Source organism: Sphaeramia orbicularis, chromosome 6, assembly GCF_902148855.1.
Source record: "Sphaeramia orbicularis chromosome 6, fSphaOr1.1, whole genome shotgun sequence".
In the NCBI taxonomy this organism is placed as follows: Eukaryota; Metazoa; Chordata; class Actinopteri; order Kurtiformes; family Apogonidae; genus Sphaeramia; species Sphaeramia orbicularis.
In genome coordinates, this window is record NC_043962.1 from 11,196,469 (window position 1) to 11,215,889 (window position 19,421).

The following is a 19,421-nucleotide window of genomic DNA, read 5'->3' on the forward strand; positions in this document are numbered from 1 at the left end:
CATTCACACAAATTGTATACTTGTAGCTTTGCATTACTTTACATCTCTGCTTCTTAGTTGTCCAGAACACACCACAACATGATCTTTTTTTCACACCTTGCATGTATTTAGGTGTATCCACAGTCCTTGTCAGTACTGGGAGTAACGCGGTACAAAAGTAATGCATCACAGTAACTGATTACTTTGTGCTGTAATGCAGTAGCACAAGGCATTACTAATCTATTTTCAGTAATATTTCACTCGGGTTTAATAGCGCTTGTGTTACAACACACTTTTCGCCCTTAATTTAATTGCTCAAATGGGAAAAAAAAAACAACAAAAAAAAACAAAAATGCCAGACCGTGAGACCTTCAGGAATCAAAAATGCATCAGTAAAGTTCTGTTTCTTGTTGGTGTTCAGCCAATGGGTGAAGACGGCAGAGACAGTCCATTGTCCACATGGACATATGCTCATTATTAACCCTAACCCTGCTTTCCAGAAGCTAGTTAGCATTAGCATGATCCCTGTGATCAGCAATGAAAAGGTAAGCTAACGTTTCTTCGACTAGTTAGAATTCTTCATTAATTGCGGATTCATCTATCGGTGTCCTCGGCACAGTGCCCCCTGTTTATTGTTTATTGTTTATTGGGAATCCCCATTAGCTTCCACCGTAGCGGTTGCAAGTCTTCCTGGCGTACCAGTTAAAAAACATCAAAAATTAATATATCATTCACAATGAATGCAATGACAATGCAGTAGCAATACATAAATTAACACATCCAATAAGTACAACTTTCACATATGGTGCACCCTAGATTTGAGTGTTCTTTTAAATACATGTAAATTGGGTGAGTCCCTCAGCCTTTTTGGCAAATTATTCCAGAGTTACAATGACCTGAATTAAAAAGATTTTTGCAGCGAATTAGTCCTAGGCCAATTAATGATCAAATCAGCACTACAAGCACGCTGAGTGGAATGTAAATGCGTCTGGTTTACATATGTGATAAGTTCAAACACAGAAATTAGTTTACCAGTCAGAATTAGGCTAATTTCTTTAAAAATACTAATAGGTTATACTGTTTGAACATGTAAAATGTTGAAAAATAATGCAAGTGTTCCTGCTGGCATTCGAACATCATAGACCAGGGGTGTCAAACTCATTTTCTTTCAGGGGCCACATTCAGCTCAATTTGATCTCCAGTGGGCCGGACCAGTAAAATAATAGCATAATAGCCTATAAATAATGATAACTCCAAATTTTTTTGTGCATAAAATAACATTAGATGATGAAACTATTTCTATCAAAAACAAAAAAGATGTGAATAACTGGAAAAAACTAAAATTTCTGAAGAAAAATAAGTAAAATTTTATCAATATTCTGCCTCAACTTATGATTTCTACATGTGCATTACAGATCAGATCTACCAAGACACGAAACAGGCAGAATATTGTTAAAATTACACTTATTTTTCTTTAGACATTTCAGGTTGTTCATATTTGTTCAGGTTATTGACATTTTATTGTTAAAGGAGATCAGAATTTAATGTTCTTTTCAATTAATCAAAGAGAAAAAATTGGTGTTGCCATTATTTATCGGCATGATGTCATATTATTTTTTTCACATTAAACCAAGAAGAAAATTTGGAGTCATTATTTCTTGGTTATTATGCTGTTATTTTTGGGTTTGATGCTCTTGACTGTTGATATCTTCAGGATAATTTTTGCATTTTGCACTTTGTAAATTCATCTCACGGGCCAGATTGTAACCTTTGGGGGGCCGGTTTTGGCCCCCGGGCCACATGTTTGACACCTGTGTCGTAGACCATAGCGTTACTTGCTGCGCTATCCATCCACATGTACTTGGGGGCACAAATTTCTGCATCCCAAGGCTCTACTATCTCTTGTATCTTGGGTTGGGTTCTACTACACACGCACCAGTTATGATAAGAGTCTGTATGTAACTCTAAAGTAATACCAGAGTCATATACAGGGTGGGGAAGCAAAATTTACAATATTTTGAGGCAAGGATTGAAAGACAGTGTATGACCAATTAGTTTATTGAAAGTCATGAGAATTTATTTGCCACAAGAAAATGTACATAATAGAAAATGTTTTTATTCTATGTGTCCTCCTTCTTTCTCAATAACTGCCTTCACACGCTTCCTGAAACTTGCGCAAGTGTTCCTCAAATATTGGGGAGACAACTTCTCCCATTCTTCTTTAATAGTATCTTCCAGACTTTCTCCTAATAGTTTTGCTCATAGTCATTCTCTTCTTTCCATTATAAACAGTCTTTATGGACACTCCAACTATTTTTGAAATCTCCTTTGGTGTGACAAGTGCATTCAGCAAATCACACACTCTTTGACGTTTGCTTTCCTGATTACTCATATGGGCAAAAGTTTCTGAAAAGGTATGGATAATAGTGTTAGGTATGATTATGACATCAGTATATGTTTGGTTTCAAAACAATTGACGTAGTGCCTGCTGAGAAAAAACAACTAAATGTTCATTGTAAATTTTGCTTCCCCACCCTGTAGTGCATTACAATTCTGAGACAGTAATATTTTAAGGTAAGGAATTACTTTTCAATAACAGTAACAAGTAATCTGTAATGGATTAGAGTTTGGAGTCTGTTGCTATCAATACATTTACAATTCACTATCTCAATTTGGCACAAATGTTTTGCTCTTTCTCAGAGATGCGATGCAGCTGAACGTCCTGGCCACTCAGAAGATGCTAGCGCTAGCTCGCAGAATGAAGCAGCTGGAGATCTTCATTCATGTGTCCACAGCCTACGCCAACTGCAACCGCGAACTCATCGAGGAAGTCATCTACCCGCCACCTGTAGACTACCGCAAACTCATCGATACTCTGGAGTAAGTAGTTCCCATGGGTGGAAACACTGCAGTCATATTCATGTGGACTTTTTCAAACAAGGGTTCAGCGTTTCTTCACATGCTAGATGCATAAAAGCAAAGAAGGGGGTATAATCTAGATTAATGTCAGGCTGGTCGGCTTAGCTGCGCAGTAAATGGCTGTTTAGTAGCACTAATGTTGTAGATGCTGCCAGTCTCAGCTGTTGAGCTAGATTAGTAAAGCATTAGAAGCCTGTTGAGATTAAAGGGATGATTGTAGGGGATTGGGCGTAAGGTCGTGTCGAGCTTTTCAGGGAACTCGGGCAACTCTGTGCAAAGAGAGTTTAGAGCTGGATGTTGGGTTAACTTTCGAATAGGGTGTAAGAAAAATATCGGTATCGCAATATATTGTGATATTTCATTTCACAATACTGTATCGATACTAAAAAGTACTGTATCGATACTTTTAGGTATTTATTCAAACGCAGATATGGCAGAGGTTTCTTTTTGTTTTTTGTTTTTCAGGCTCTTTTATTTCTATATTTACATGGGTATTTTACTCTTTTATTTCTATATTTACATGGGTATTTTACTCTTTTATTTCTATATTCACATGGGTATTTTACTCTTCTATTTCTATATTCACATGGGTATTTTACTCTTTTATTTCTATATTCACATGGGTATTTTACTCTTTTATTTCTATATTCACATGGGTATTTTACTCTTTTATTTCTATATTCACATGGGTATTTTACTCTTTTATTTCTATATTCACATGGGTATTTTACTCTTTTATTTCTATATTTACATGGGTATTTTACTCTTTTATTTCTGTATTCACATGGGTATTTTACTCTTCTATTTCTATATTCACATGAGTATTTTACTCTTTTATTTCTATATTTACATGGGTATTTTACTCTTCTATTTCTATATTCACATGAGTATTTTACTCTTTTATTTCTATATTTACATGGGTATTTTACTCTTTTATTTCTGTATTCACATGGGTATTTTACTCTTTTATTTCTATATTCACATGAGTATTTTACTCTTATTTCTATATTTACATGGGTATTTTACTCTTTTATTTCTATATTTACATGGGTATTTTATTCTTTTATTTCTATATTCACATGGGTATTTTACTCTTTTATTTCTATATTCACATGGGTATTTTACTCTTTTATTTCTATATTCACATGGGTATTTTACTCTTTTATTTCTATATTTACATGGGTATTTTACTCTTTTATTTCTGTATTCACATGGGTATTTTACTCTTCTATTTCTATATTCACATGAGTATTTTACTCTTTTATTTCTATATTTACATGGGTATTTTACTCTTCTATTTCTATATTCACATGAGTATTTTACTCTTTTATTTCTATATTTACATGGGTATTTTACTCTTTTATTTCTGTATTCACATGGGTATTTTACTCTTTTATTTCTATATTCACATGAGTATTTTACTCTTATTTCTATATTTACATGGGTATTTTACTCTTTTATTTCTGTATTCACATGGGTATTTTACTCTTTTATTTCTGTATTCACATGGGTATTTTACTCTTTTATTTCTATATTTACATGGGTATTTTACTCTTTTATTTCTGTATTCACATGGGTATTTTACTCTTTTATTTCTGTATTCACATGAGTATTTTACTCTTATTTCTATATTTACATGGGTATTTTACCCTTTTATTTCTATATTCACATGAGTATTTTACTCTTTTATTTCTATATTTACATGGGTATTTTACCCTTTTATTTCTGTATTCACATGGGTATTTTACCCTTTTATTTCTGTATTTACATGGGTATTTTACCCTTTTATTTCTGTATTCACATGGGTATTTTACTCTTTTATTTCTATATTCACATGAGTATTTTACTCTTTTATTTCTATATTTACATGAGTATTTTACTCTTTTATTTCTATATTCACATGAGTATTTTACTCTTTTATTTCTATATTTACATGGGTATTTTACCCTTTTATTTCTGTATTCACATGGGTATTTTACTCTTTTATTTCTGTATTCACATGAGTATTTTACTCTTTTATTTCTATATTTACATGGGTATTTTACTCTTTTATTTCTGTATTCACATGGGTATTTTGTTTTGTTGTTTGTATACTACAACAGTACTATTGTGATATTGCAGGTCATAAATGCAGTTTTTTTTTTTTAATTGATAACACTGTTTTGTTAAATAATGGATACTTCAAGCATCCAAAAAGCACTTTTTACTGTCTGAAAGAGGCAAATGTTTGTTGTTTGATGTTTGTTTGATGTTTTTTTGTTTTGTTTTTTTATTGGGAATGCACAATAATAATTTTCTGACATTGGATGATTCAGGGACTGAACACTATGGATCCTTCTCACAATAGAATACGAACATTTAAGCAGGATCTGAAACTGTAATGTCCGTAAAACAGTATTTATTTATTTATTTATTTGTGGGGGGGGTTTTGTACTGGTAAAGCCGCATGTTAAAACTTGATTTATCCAAATGCTGTACTATAAGTTCTTCCAGGAAATAATCTTTAAAAAAAAAAAAAAGAAACAAAAAACATCGCCTTGTTAACAGTATCGTGATATATCGCAAAATATCGTATCGTGATCCTAGTATTGTGATTTGTATTGCGTCACCAGATTCTTGCCAACACACAGCCCTACTTTCAAACAGACACACCTGAGTTTTCTGTTGAAGGGGATGCAGAGTGACTGTATTTACACGTTGCTGTATTAACTCAGTCCACATTGCGTGCGTTCCTAAGGTTCAGTTGTGTCAAACAGTTGAAGTAAAGCTGCACAGTCAGTCCAAAATCCACAAAACACTACACAGGGAAACCAGTCGGTTTAATAATTGTGTTGATGTTTGTTTGGTCCAAGCTAGCTAAAAAAATATTATGACTGATTAAACATTATCTTGTGTGCATACTTGGGTGGAATAGAAGAACAGCTGCTGCAGGGCTATGAGCAGACACTGTAGTTTCTTATTCTCAGTCAACTTTTAACTCTTTGTTACACAACAGAGACAAGGTAGTGACTAAAATTTGCTTTGGTCAAGTACAATCATATGTTAGCCTATTCTTGGGCAGATGAAATTGTAACATGAAGCTAAAGATTATTAGCATTTCCCATAACAAACAAAAAAAATGTTAACATGAAGTGTCTAGACATGGTAATTTCCCTAGTTTGGGGTTCCTGCGGGGTCTTAAACGTCTTGAATTTACAAATCTGCATTTAATACCTTTTAAAAAGTCTTCTAAAGGTTTTAAATTTGATATGTCAGGTCTTAAATTTTGTTGCCATAAACTTGTTCACTGTATTGTGTTTAAATGTGTCTGTTAAATGTCCAAACTGTAAAGAAAGTAACATTAGTCAACTCCATCCATTCCAACCTGACAATTTATGCTGAAATTAGTAACCGATTATCGCTAACTTTGCAGCTACCGGTGGGAAAACGACCCAGAACAAAGGGGAATCAGTGCACTGGAGTAAATAAATAAATTTTCTAAATTCGAGGAATCACAAATTTTTGCCAGTATGGCCGTGAAAAAGGCATTAAAGTCTGTTCTAATTTGTCTTAAAAAGGTCTTAAAAAGTCTTAAATTTAACTTGTAGAAACCTGTAGGAACCCTCCTAGTTCTATACAGTTATGTTAAATTTGAATGTCATATTATTCAAAGTTAGCAGTTATAGTGTATGTTTTGAAAGCCTGTGTTTTGAGTTGTGCTGCCCAAGGTTATAATAGTTTTGGATTTTTCATTATAGTTTAGTTTTATTTAGTTTTGACATTTTGTCCTCTAATTCAGTTAGTTTTAATTAGTTTTTAAGAGGACATTTGCTAGTTTTTTTAATTAGTTTTTGGGTTTTTTTTCTAAATGTTTAGTTTTAGTTTAGTGTTTTCATATCTTTTCTCTTCTTCTCCGTCGTATTCAAAGAAATCCCAGACAGGACTCTGCTGCTTTCTCCCAACTTTAGTCTCCATGTTTCCAGGTAGAGTGGAGACCGGAAGACGGCTCTAATGCCGCGTTTCCACTACGTGGAACCAGCTCGACTCAGCTCAGCTCGACTCAGTATTCCTGGAGACCGTTTCCGTTACAAGATACTACCCACTTTACAGTACCTGGTCGTCATAGCGATGCGGCGTGTTATTTCCGTGTAGTCTGTTCAGAGAGTTGCTGATAAACTCGTTCGTTGCCTGTTGTCTTGTCTGAATTTTTACGTTGGCCACCAAAGACTGAATCTCCTCGACTGACCATGGTGTAGTTTTTGGCTGTTATCATGTGGATTAACCTACCGCTATATTTACTGTCAACTTCTGCATCTGTTTTTCTTTTAAACAACGGGTCACAGAGAAAACTGTCTGACCAATCAGTGGTCTGCAGTGTTTATACGTCACATTTTAGTATCTGGTCCTGACTCCTGGGACCTCGGCGGAGGTGATACCAAAAAAGTAGTACCGGGTACCAGATTCTAGGTCCTTTTTCGTAATGGAAACGCAAAAAGGCCGAGTCGAGCCGAGCCGGTACCATGCAGTGCAAACGGGGCATAAACCACAAGTGACGAGAAGTGACGGGCTGTGAAGCGCTGTCTGGTGCTACTAGCTAAAATTGCTCGAGCAAAAAAAATATATTCCATATCAATCCAACATTGACAAAGAAGAAAACTAAGGGAATTTTGTCCATAATTTTTATACGTTTTAGTTAGTTTTGTAAGCACACAATACAGTTTCAGTTGGTTATGATTTTTTTCTTTTAATTATAGTTTTTAGTTATTTCAGTTAATGAAAATGTTTTTTCAATTCTAGTTTTTTTCATTTCGTTAGTTTTTTGTTAACGATAATATCCTTGGTGCTGCCAGTACAAAACGGAGAGATTTGCCTCTTATTATCCTCAAACTCATCCCACATTTGAAAACAATGTGCAACAACAGCTTCTATTTTACAGAGAACCTTACACCTACTAAGTGCCAGGTCTAAAATTTAAGTTTTGTCACAGGTTTTGTGTTTTTCACCAGTATTCACTTGCCGTGTTGACTGCTATTGCTATATAAAAGTATCCAGTGTTTATCCACTGTGTACTTTTAAAGCTTGTTTCATAGTGGGATGAGGAGCTGGAAACAGAATTATTAGTAGAATGCTATCAGCCAGATGCTCTATCAGTGCATCTGTTATTATTTTATTGGTTAAAAGCTTAAACTCATTCCTGCGTTGGAACTGTCTCAGCTGATGCAATGGTGTGTAAACTCCATCCAAAGTCAGAAATTACACCAGATAAATTGAAGTGAATTTCCTCCTGGGGATCAGTAAAGTGCATGATCTGTATCTGTAGACTTAGACCAAGTTGCCTCTGCTAAGGTAAATGCAGTAAATGTAGCATGTTTGTGTTGAAAATACTAGAAATACAGTGTATATGAAGGATATTTTACTGTACAAAGCAGTGGTATCAGGCTATGAAAGAAGTAGAGTTCTTATCAAAATAAAACATCAGGTGGAATGACTACAAACAAGCATTGACCCATACCCTGACCACCCATATTATTCTACATATTGACATTACACACCTGTTAAACATGTTTTCTGTTAGTTTCTGAATAGATTTGACACTCTAATATGCTCAGGAATTGCACAACGGGCTCTCTTTCAGTCTTCGTATTGAACTTTGTTGACCTTGTGTGGAATTTCTGATCCAATGGAAAAGTGAAGGCAGAGCTGAGGCCTTTCCTGTGCCTGGGTAAATAATTGCCACTTAGGTTACGTTCAGATTGCAGGCAAATATGGCCTGAATCCGATTTTTTTTTTCCCCATATGACCTGTATCTGATCTGTTAAAGGCATTTTGAATAGCACAAATCCGATTTTTCCACTTTCATATGTGGTCCTAAATCCGATACGTATCTGATATTTTGCAATGCGACTTCAGTCTGAACAGCCAGGTCGCATTTATCCGACCTTTACGTCATTGAAATGCGATAAATGTCACAATTCTGTCCCAGGTGGAGGAGCAGCAGGAAAAATGTATTTACTTCCATAAACACAGTGCGTAACTGGGTGGTCATGTATTACTCAGGACCTCTTTTGCAAAAAAAAATCTGAATTGTGCATTAAAGGAGTGATATTTTTTTTTTCCCAATATTATATTTATGGGGTGGTGCAGTGGTTAGCACTCGTGCCTCACAGCAAGAAGGTCCTGGGTCCAGTCAACGGGGGGTGGGACCTTTCTGTGTGGAGTTTGCATGTTCTCCCCGTGTCTGCGTGGGTTCTCTCTGGGTACTCCGGCTTCCTCCCACCATCCAAACACATGCACTGATAGGTTAATTGGTTGATCTAAATTACCCATAGGTGTGAATGTGAGAGTGATTGTTTGTCTCTGTATGTTCAGCCCTGTGATGAACTGGCGACTTGTCCAGGGTGTACCCCGCCTTCCCCCCTATGTAGCTGGGATGGGCTCCGGGCGACCCCCGTGACCCTAGTGAGGATAAAGCGGGTTCAGATAATGAATGAATGAATGAATGAATATATTTATTGAAATTTTTGGCTATATATACAAAAAAGAACCATATAGACAATCAAACAAACAGACAAAAAGGTACATTTAAAATCAATGTTTGAGTTCATGAGAGTCCTTCCAGCTGATGAGTAGTATTGTCAGAATGCAGGATATGATTGTGGACCTGTACAGGGAAAAAAATTTGGGTGCCCACAATCAAATCTTTGTTCTTAATATAATTAATGAAACGGTCCCACACTTTTTCAGAAAGGTCTTGTTTGTCTTTTAAGATATTTTGCTTTTTTAAATGGAATTATACACTTTAAAACATTTCCCTGTGGTCTACATAAACTGTAAATGCTCTGCTTGGGTCTGAATTCTTCATTAATTCAACTCCACAGGTCCATCTTCAACCCTATTTCTGAGTAATGACACCAGAAAGGTGGTTTGGAGCGCTGGCCCTTTAAATGCAAATGAGCCATTTCAGGCCCCGCCCCCTGCAGGTTGTTGGCTGTGCTGCTCTGTCCCGTTCAACCAACAACTGAACATTTTAGGTAATCTGCTCAAAGTTTGGACACATTTTCAGTTTTTACTACAACCGCTGCTGCTGACAAACAATTATGTCGCACTCGGAGAAATATTTGTCGGAAATCTTGACCTTATATGTGCAAATGTCGTGATTAGGGGTGTAAGAAAATTTCAGTTCTGCAATATATCGCGATATTTCATTTCATACTACTGTATCGATGTTTTAAGGTATTTATTCAAATGCAGATATTGCGCAGGTTCTTTTTTTTTTTTTAAACATTTTATGAAATAATGGTTATATGAAGTGTTGTTAAAACACTTTTTACTGTCTGATAGGCAGATGTTAGTTCCTTTGTTGGGATTTCACAAAATAATGTTATGATGTTAGTTATGAACTAATAGAATATGAACATTTGAACAGGATCCTTAACTGTAATGTCTATAAAAATAATTTGTTCATTTCTTCAAGGAAAAAAGCTTTAAAAAAAAAGAAACAAATGAAAGAGTATCATGATATATATCGTGATACATCGTATCATGATCCTAGCATTGTGATTTGTATCATATCACTGGATTCTTGCCAATACACATCCCTAGTCGCGATGTAACTAGTTATAAAACATAACAAATTAAACAGGAATTAAAACAGGTTGTTGAAATGTACTCGATTTTTGCATGAATGATATAAAGATAGCTTTGCAGCACCTGGAGGGTTCAAATTCAAACTTTTTGAACTTTTAGGGTCCAAATACACAAATAAATGAACCATAGACTGATAAAAGTGGGTTCAGCAAAATATGACCCCTTTAAAATAATAACTTAGTATCTTCAAAATAATGATAGTGTATAAATTTTGACCCAGAAAATGCAAAAATATCTGATTATTTTGAGATTTCCTGTAAAAATTTTGCGACATTAGGTGTGTTTCCATAAAATGTTGACGATATTTACGGGAAAAAAGCCAACAAAAGACTAATAAAATTGGATTTAGCAAAATACGACCCCTTTAAATACAGTACTATAAATGCCGAAAAATCAAAAATTTGTAAAGGTGGAAACCTCAACATCCTCATCCTCCTGGATCTAAACGCCACCTTTTGAATCCTTCTATCACTCCATCCTAATTCCAAATACCCTGATGCTCCTCTCCCCCATGGTGTTCCCCAAGGTTCAGTACTCGCCCCCTTCCTCTTTGTCCTCTACCTATTCCCCCATTGGTCGCATCATCCACCGTTACGGTCTCCAGCTCCACATTTTTTGCTGATAATACTTGATATTATCCATTCCTTATCTCCAACAAGACTATGTCCACTGCCACCCACTCTATCCTGACAGATTGTATGAAATCCTGGCTTCAAAACAATTTCCTCAAACTCAACTGGGACACATCAGGAACTAGAAAAACACTCGGAGAGCGCTGATTATTTTGAGATTTCCTGTAAAAACTTTGCGACATTAGGTGTGTTTCCATAAAATGTTGAAGATATTTATGGGGAAAAAGCCAACAAAAGACTAATAAAAGTGGGTTTAGCAAAATATGACCCCTTTAAGACCTGCTGTCTGAACGCAGCCTTATTCTAGTCGTTTTCCTCTGTTTCAGTTGGATGGATGACGATTTGGTGTCAGCCCTGACGCCTAAGCTGATTGGAGAGCGTCCCAACACCTACACCTACACCAAAGCCTTAGCTGAGTACCTGGTTCAGCAGGAAGCCGGAGACCTGAATGTAGCCATCGTCAGACCTTCTATAGTCGGAGCCAGCTGGAAGGAACCCTTCCCAGTGAGTGGACAAACCTATGAGACTGTTTTGTTTTCTCCATGTTTTTTTTTTTTTTTTTTTTTTTTCTTTTTAAACCCACCACCACCACCCCTCTTCGGAGGACAACTTTATTTTTTTAATTACAGCTTGTGCTTAACAAATAGCAAGTAACAATTTCAAGTTTTACACTCATATTGTCATCCATTCCTTGCTAGTTCACACATATACATAGAGGGAGGACTCCTATAGACAAAAGTGCACAGGGACAGGTCGTAACAAAGGGACAGATGGACGCAAGACAGTGGGACAGAACAGACATAAGACCAGACAATGGGACAAACAAACTAAGTGGTTGCTGTTGGAGATACTGTTGATCAGATGTATTGCGTTGGCATTTTTATTTAATTTTTATGTTATAGCAGTCATAACTCAGGGTGCTGGGGCAGGTCTTGAAAGTCTTAAAAAGTATGGAATTTGGAATGCTGTTTCCAGACCAGGAAAAATCTGGAATTTCGGGTGAAAGTTATAAAAAAAATATGGAGAAAAAAAAAAGATTCTCTCATAGTCGAATTTTAGAGTATGCACAAAAATAAGGAAATGAGGAAAGCATAAAAAAAAAAAAAAATTAAAAACTGGATATGATTTCACTAACTGGTCAGTACTGGAATGATTCTAGTGACACTTCTTTGAGTGATATTTATGCACTTTTGTGATTTTTCATATCAATCAATCAATCAATCAAAGTTTATTTATATAGCAGTTTACAACAACATGAAGAAGACCAAAGTGCTTTACATCTAAACAACATGATTAAATTATAAGATAGAAACAGTTTGGTCAAATACCATAAATATGCATAAACCAATAAGACACAATACACAGTGATTAAAAAAAGACCACAGATTAAACCTAATAGTGTCTCAGCACTAATATGTTATATGTTTTGAGAACGTTTCTGTCAGTAAAACAGAATTAACTGTGAATTATGCATTCATTCATTCATACATTTATTAAAATGAACTTTCCTACTATACACAACAGGCACAATCTCAACCAAAAGTGTAGGAATGCAAGTATAAAAGAACATAAAATCAAGGTCTTGGGTGGGAGAAAGTAGCAGTTAAGAAAATGTCTGGAATTTTTACTTAGATAAAGAGCAAACACCCTGTATGAAACATAATTTTAGACGTTTTTAGAATAATACAATGTACATCATTGTGATAAAAGTAAAATAAATAATCCTGAGTATATGTGTTCCTGTAGATACAGTATGTATTTTACCCCAGTGATAAGGTGATGTGCTGGAAAAAATGTAAAATGACCCTCAAAAGTGCTTGAATTTGATCTTGGAAAAATGTCATTTACTCGGTTTCTGTGTTTTTTGATTTTGAGTCCACATATTAGCCCAGACCAGTTCAGGATAGGACACAAACCAGACTCTAATGGCACCTCAGCCTCCGTTACTCTGTTCACTTCAGCTGTCAGTCGTCTGTGTGCGTTTGAGATGTAGGAATGTGAAGAATGTGAACTAAGAAACTCGGCACTGTGAAGAAGACTTTCCAGTTACAGAAATGCACAATGTGTGAAATTGTTGAAAGGGGACATGTTACTGTCTTCAGTGTTCCTGAGGGAATATGAACTGTATGAACTGTAAGGGCTGCCTAGAAACTGAACTGCACTAATAGAAGTTGAAGCCCATTTCGTGCTCCACAAACATTTTCATGTTGGTTTTCAGTCGCACGTCGACGGCATCCTCAGAGCCACCTGGTCTGGTCTGAATCCTCTCTCTGGCTACGTTCAGACTACAGACAAATGTGGCCTAAATCCATTTTTTTTTTGTGGCCCATATGTGACCTGTATCCGATCTGTTAAAGACAGTTTGAACAGCACTAATCTGACCCAGGCCACTTACAATCCTGTCTTGGCTTTTGGGGAGAGATTATTAAGTTGATGTATTCAGTTTTTGGTGTTCATTTTGATATGTCATTGGCTACTTTGTTTTTGAGCATTCCCCCAGAGGAATTACAGGAAAGTGACATATATTTATTTAGAATACTGCTTGCCACAGGCAAAAAAGCCATCACCAAATGCTGGCTTAAAAAGGACCCTCCCTCAATTTCCTTGGTGATAAAAATTGTCAACCAAATCCATTTAATGGAAATGATGACATACAATCTCCGGCTACAACAGCATAAGGGTGTAAAGCACTGGAAAAAATGGGACTTTTTCATTCAATCTGTGGACAGTAAACAGTACGTAAATGTCTGAATGTACCTGTGACCTGTGACTGTGTTTCTGTTTGTTTTGTATTTTATATTAAAACAATAAAAAATTAAGTACAAAAAAAAAAACAAACCACTAACTGAGTTCTGCTCTACTGGACTTCTCTTTCTCCAGGGTTGGATTGATAACTTCAACGGACCAAGTGGAATATTCATTGCAGTAAGTAAGAGCCGAAACAAAAATGACTTCATATAAATCAAATAACAGAAGGCTTAGTAACTGTCTGCTCTTGTGAGTTACTACTGCACCTTGAAATTCTTGTGACATGTGAAAGTTTACTTCATACTCCTTATTGAAAGGTTTACGAGACCTTCAATCCACAACTTAAATAAACTGGTTTAACGGGATCAATTTGCAAAACACATAAATTACAGTGACGATATTAAAAGTCAGGGATGTCAATGATCTGCAAGTTTTTATTGGTTTTTCAGATTTTATGAACAATAGAAAGAACAACAAATGACAAAACAAAAAGAAAATTCCACCCCAAACTAACGAGCGCTGCCATAAATTCAAAAAGTCGTACAAGAGAGAACAATAAGATCTGTAAGTTTTAATGCACACGTATATAATAAGTTGAGGTATAATATTGTTAAAATTGCACTTATTTTTGTAAAGAAATTTCAGGTTGTTCAGGTTATTCACATTTTTTTGTGAAAGGATAGTTTGTAAATAAAAACATTTCCCTAATTTAATGCAACTTTTTTTTTTGCATTAAAACAAAAAGAAAAATTTGTAGTTCTCATTATTTATTGGTTATTAAATAATTATTTTACTTGCGATTGAACTGGGATGAATGTGGCCCCTGAACTAAAATGATTTTTGACATCCTTGACTGTTTTTGTTTTTGTTTTTTTTTTTTATCTTTTTTTTTTTCTTTATTTTCATTGTGCATCTCCAAAAGTACAATACAAAAAAAGAAAGAAATTCACATTTTATGATACAACATTTTGTGACACACAAAGTATAATCCCTCCCAGATCCAATGGTGACCCCCATACCAGCCCAACCTGGATCTCAAAATGCGAAAACCACTAATAAAAACAAATACATGTATATAGATGAAACTGAGCATAATTTACAGATATAAACAGATAGGTGATCAGGATAGTCATAGACAATTATGTTGCACTCTTTCTTTAACCATAATGTAAACTGCATCCTAAGGGTACTAAGGGTTTTTCGAGTGGCTGCATGCATCCGGACCACTGACCTCTCCATCATAACTATATCTAAAAAATAATTGGTTCGACATCCTTGACTGTTAATATCGTCAGTGTAATTTTTGCACTTTGCAAATTCGTCCAGTGGGCCAGAGTGGACCCTTTGGCGGGCCGGTTTTCGCCCATGGGCCACATGTTTGACACCCCTAATTTACAGTATTTTAGTCATTTTGATACTGTATTTCAGTGGTTCCCAACCTTTTTTGGCTCGTGGCCCCATTTTAGCGTCACAAATTTCTGGCAACCCCAGACATTCAAAACAGAGATTTTTGCTAAAATTAATTTGTTTTTGATCATGTAAATTGTTTGCTATTCTATGTTGCAAATAAACATAAATTTTAGATGACATTTAGTCTATATAATGTATATTATTACGGACAGAGGCAGAAAATCCAGGTGTAGATTACTGCACAAAGGGAGAATTTGATTTTCCTTGGTCAGGATATGTACAGTCAGGCCAGCTTGGATTTACAAGGAGGACAATGAATACTGAACAAACAAGAACTCAAACTATGAATTATGAAAGAGCTGCAGCGTCTGAAACCGACCACAATGAACATTTGACAGATAAACAGAACCACAGTGCTTCAGTTTCAGCTTCAGTTTGTCATGTCTTTTATGGATTTTGATTGTTTCTCTCAACTCACCATATAGTTTTTTATTGGTATGTTTTTTTTGTTTTGTTTTGTTTTTTTTAAAACAATTACTAGAAATTTCAGGCGACCCCATTTGAATTCCAGGTGACCCCACGTGGGGTTCCGACCCCAAGGCTGAAAAACACTGATTTTAGGCTGTCATGTTAATACTGTATTACATTCATCCTCAAATCTCTACTCATATAATTGAAATATAATTAACAGGGTGTAAATCATCAGTATGAACCATTTGACCCCTGAACTAAAATGATTTGACAGCCCTCCGCTAGACCCTTCAGGATCTTGTTCTTTCCTTTTTTCCTTCTATAGGCTGGTAAGGGGATCCTGCGTACGATGAGGGCGTCTAATGATGCCGTGGCCGACCTGGTGCCCGTGGACGTGGTCATCAACGCCACCCTGTCTGCAGCCTGGTACTCTGGATCCCAGAGGTTCAGCAGGTTTGGATGAAACACCTGTTCCCATGTTCTTCTCTGACTCCGGAAGCACGTTTGAGTGGCGTTAACTCTGTAATGTCGCCTTTTCCACAGGCCGAAACACATCTTGGTCTACAACTGCACAACCGGTGGCATCAACCCGTTCCACTGGGGGGAAGTCGGTACGTCACGTAAACACAGCCTCTGTAACAGACCCCTCTGTGGTTAAATGTGGCGTCTAATGACAGACTCAGGATGTCACCTGACACTCTGTCGGCCACGCCCAAACCAGGAGCCTTTGTTCACCTGCTCCTTCTGGATCCTTTTGTTTGGCGCTGATAAATATAGGCTTTTCTTAGTGTCAAACCTGAAATGAAAATTAGACTCGACAGTGTTGGTGCAGCCACATATTATTTTGTTCAGGCAGTACTTGTATGTGACTCAGGTAGTGTTTAGTTTCACCTTTTAAAGTCCCCAAGGAAATAAAACTAGTTGTTTTATATATGCATTAGATCACTATATGAACCAGCCATAACACAAATATTTTTTTTTTTGGTTTTTACATCCTTAGAGTGGAGTTTGTCCCTCCCAATCCAATGAAACATTTTTCTTTCCCTTTTTATTTATGTATTTATTTATTTATTTTAAGTACCCAATGAACTACAGGGTGGGGAAGCAAAATTTACAATGAACATTTAGTTGTTTTTTCTCAGCAGGCACTACGTCAATTGTTTTGAAACCAAACATATACTGATGTCATAATCATACCTAACACTATTATCCATACCTTTTCAGAAACTTTTGCCCATATGAGTAATCAGGAAAGCGAACGTCAAAGAGTGTGTGATTTGCTGAATGCACTCGTCACACCAAAGGAGATTTCAAAAATAGTTGGAGTGTCCATAAAGACTGTTTATAATGGAAAGAAGAGAATGACTATGAGCAAAACTATTACCAGAAAGTCTGGAAGATACTATTAAAGAAGAATGGGAGAAGTTGTCACCCCAATATTTGAGGAACACTTGCGCAAGTTTCAGGAAGCGTGTGAAGGCAGTTATTGAAAAAGAAGGAGGACACATAGAATAAAAACATTTTCTATTATGTAAATTTTCTTGTGGCAAATAAATTCTCATGACCTTCAATAAACTAATTGGTCATACACTGTCTTTCAATCCCTGCCTCAAAATATTGTAAATTTTGCTTCCCCATCCTGTAACTTGCATGGGTCGTCACTGATTTATCACTGAGTTGTGGTCGTTGCTCCGTCACTAGCCAAACAACAACAGAAAATGCAGCTCCTTCCTGCATCCTGTTTTTCAGAGTCAAATATTCTTACCTTACCATCCCCCATTTCAGTTTATTCTCTTGTCTGCACCATATGTCGTGAATCCAAACAGAAATTAAACACTGGTTGAGTCACATCATTCAAAAAACAAGATTGGCATTGTACAGGATGGTGGTCAGAGGCAAAAAAAAAAAGGCTTATAACGATATATCATGTATAAATCAATAGTCATACTTGCATAGAAACAACAGAAAATGCATAGATAATTAGAATTTCAAGACTAACCATGAATAAGTGGGTGGAAATTTACGATTTCCATGGAAGTTTACTGCAAAATTCTTATAATGTTGCAAGTCTCAGCGAATTAGAGATGGTCTGTATTTCAATGAATATGATTAATGGATTTAAGGAGGTCTGACAGTACAGAAGAAGGCTATTAAACATGTTGGTTAATAGGACTGAATATCGGACTAGATGGAAAGATACTTTATTGAACTGGGAAATTGTAGTGCAGCATGACAAACAGTAAAAAAATAGAATATAAAGATAGAATACAAGAGCAAATACACTATACGTAATAAATTAGAGGAATAAAAAAGAACTGTAGAAAATGTGGACAAACAAAGTGTAAAACTAAACTAAAATCTGTCTAACGTACATGAGGTGTTCCTTTATTGAAAACTATAAAACTAGCAATATTCGATTCATGATTCAGAGCATTTATTGTCATGTGTACAGTAAATGGGTTTTCCTACACAATGAATATCTTACTTTGCCGTCCACACTGAATGCCACAAGAATTTAAGACAAGTATAAAAATTGAAACAGAATAATTTAACCCTTTCATGCACAAATTATGAGAACCTTAATCAAAATTTTTTCCTGAGTGTTTTTATTCCTCTTTATGCATGAAGAAAACAATGCGATTGAAAAATTTCTTCTGAAAAATAAATTTAAAAAAATAAAATAAAATGAAAATATTTCTAAAAAATTCTAAAATGCATGAAAAAATAATAATAATGAAAAACAAGAATTCTTTTGAACCTGTTTTTCATTAAGTTGCAAAAAATGTCCACTCAACTGGACACCACACGTTTAATTTTCGATGCACAGAAACATGAATTTAGTGATAAATTGTGTGAAAACTATGGGGAGGGCTTGTGATTCTGGAGGTTTATACTCAGGAGAGATCTACATAATGTTACCAACTCATGTCAGAAAAGATATGTAGTGTCTTAAAACTTTAATAAAGATATTTGTGAAAAAAAAAATAAAAAATAAAAAGAACAACAAAATCCATGAATATACAAGAGAACAGCTGTAGAATAGTTGTCCATTGTAGTGACCAGTATGCATGTAGTGACCAGTATGCATGAAAGGGTTAAGTAGGAAATTACAACAACCAAAACAAAGCGGCGTTTAACTCTTTCTCCAGCTGTTCTCTTGTATGTTCATGGGTTTAGTTGTTTTAGTTCCATGTCCTCCTGAGACCCAGCAATGCATTTTTGTCCTCTGTAGGGGGAAAAAGTTTGACAATTTCACCAAAAAAAATGCTGTTCATTGCGAAAGACATTCCATTAAAAAATAAATAAATGAAAATAATTTTAAAAATGTATCTGAAGAAACTGTTGCATTATGCAGTTTCCAATCAAGATGATTGTTTAATGTACAAAAAAAAAAAAAAAAAAAAGCTAAAAACGTTCACTTTCCAGGGTCTCAGGAGGATATCAACCAACACAGTGGACGCTCATGCATCATCTACACTGACATTCAGACCATTACTGTAACTTTGCTGTTGTTGATAAACCTGATCTGCAGTGACATGTTTGAGTGTAAACCAATTGCTAATTTTCTCACACTTTTTTTTTTTTCGTGTATTATCTCCATAACTAGTATTAGAATATGATAAAATGTGTGAAAAC

General features: G+C 35.5%; 1 protein-coding gene across 3 annotated transcripts in view; it reads left to right on the forward strand.

Annotated features, from left to right (window-relative positions):
- Window positions 1-19,421, forward strand: part of far1 (fatty acyl CoA reductase 1) — a 66,320-nt gene that overhangs the window by 31,302 nt on the left and 15,597 nt on the right. For all 3 annotated transcript variants that reach the window (XM_030136849.1, XM_030136850.1, XM_030136851.1), the window contains 5 exons: window positions 2,680-2,859; window positions 11,483-11,660; window positions 14,037-14,081; window positions 16,111-16,238; window positions 16,329-16,396. In XM_030136849.1, coding sequence (XP_029992709.1) covers window positions 2,680-2,859; window positions 11,483-11,660; window positions 14,037-14,081; window positions 16,111-16,238; window positions 16,329-16,396 — 599 coding nt within the window. The remainder of the gene's footprint in view (window positions 1-2,679; window positions 2,860-11,482; window positions 11,661-14,036; window positions 14,082-16,110; window positions 16,239-16,328; window positions 16,397-19,421) is intronic.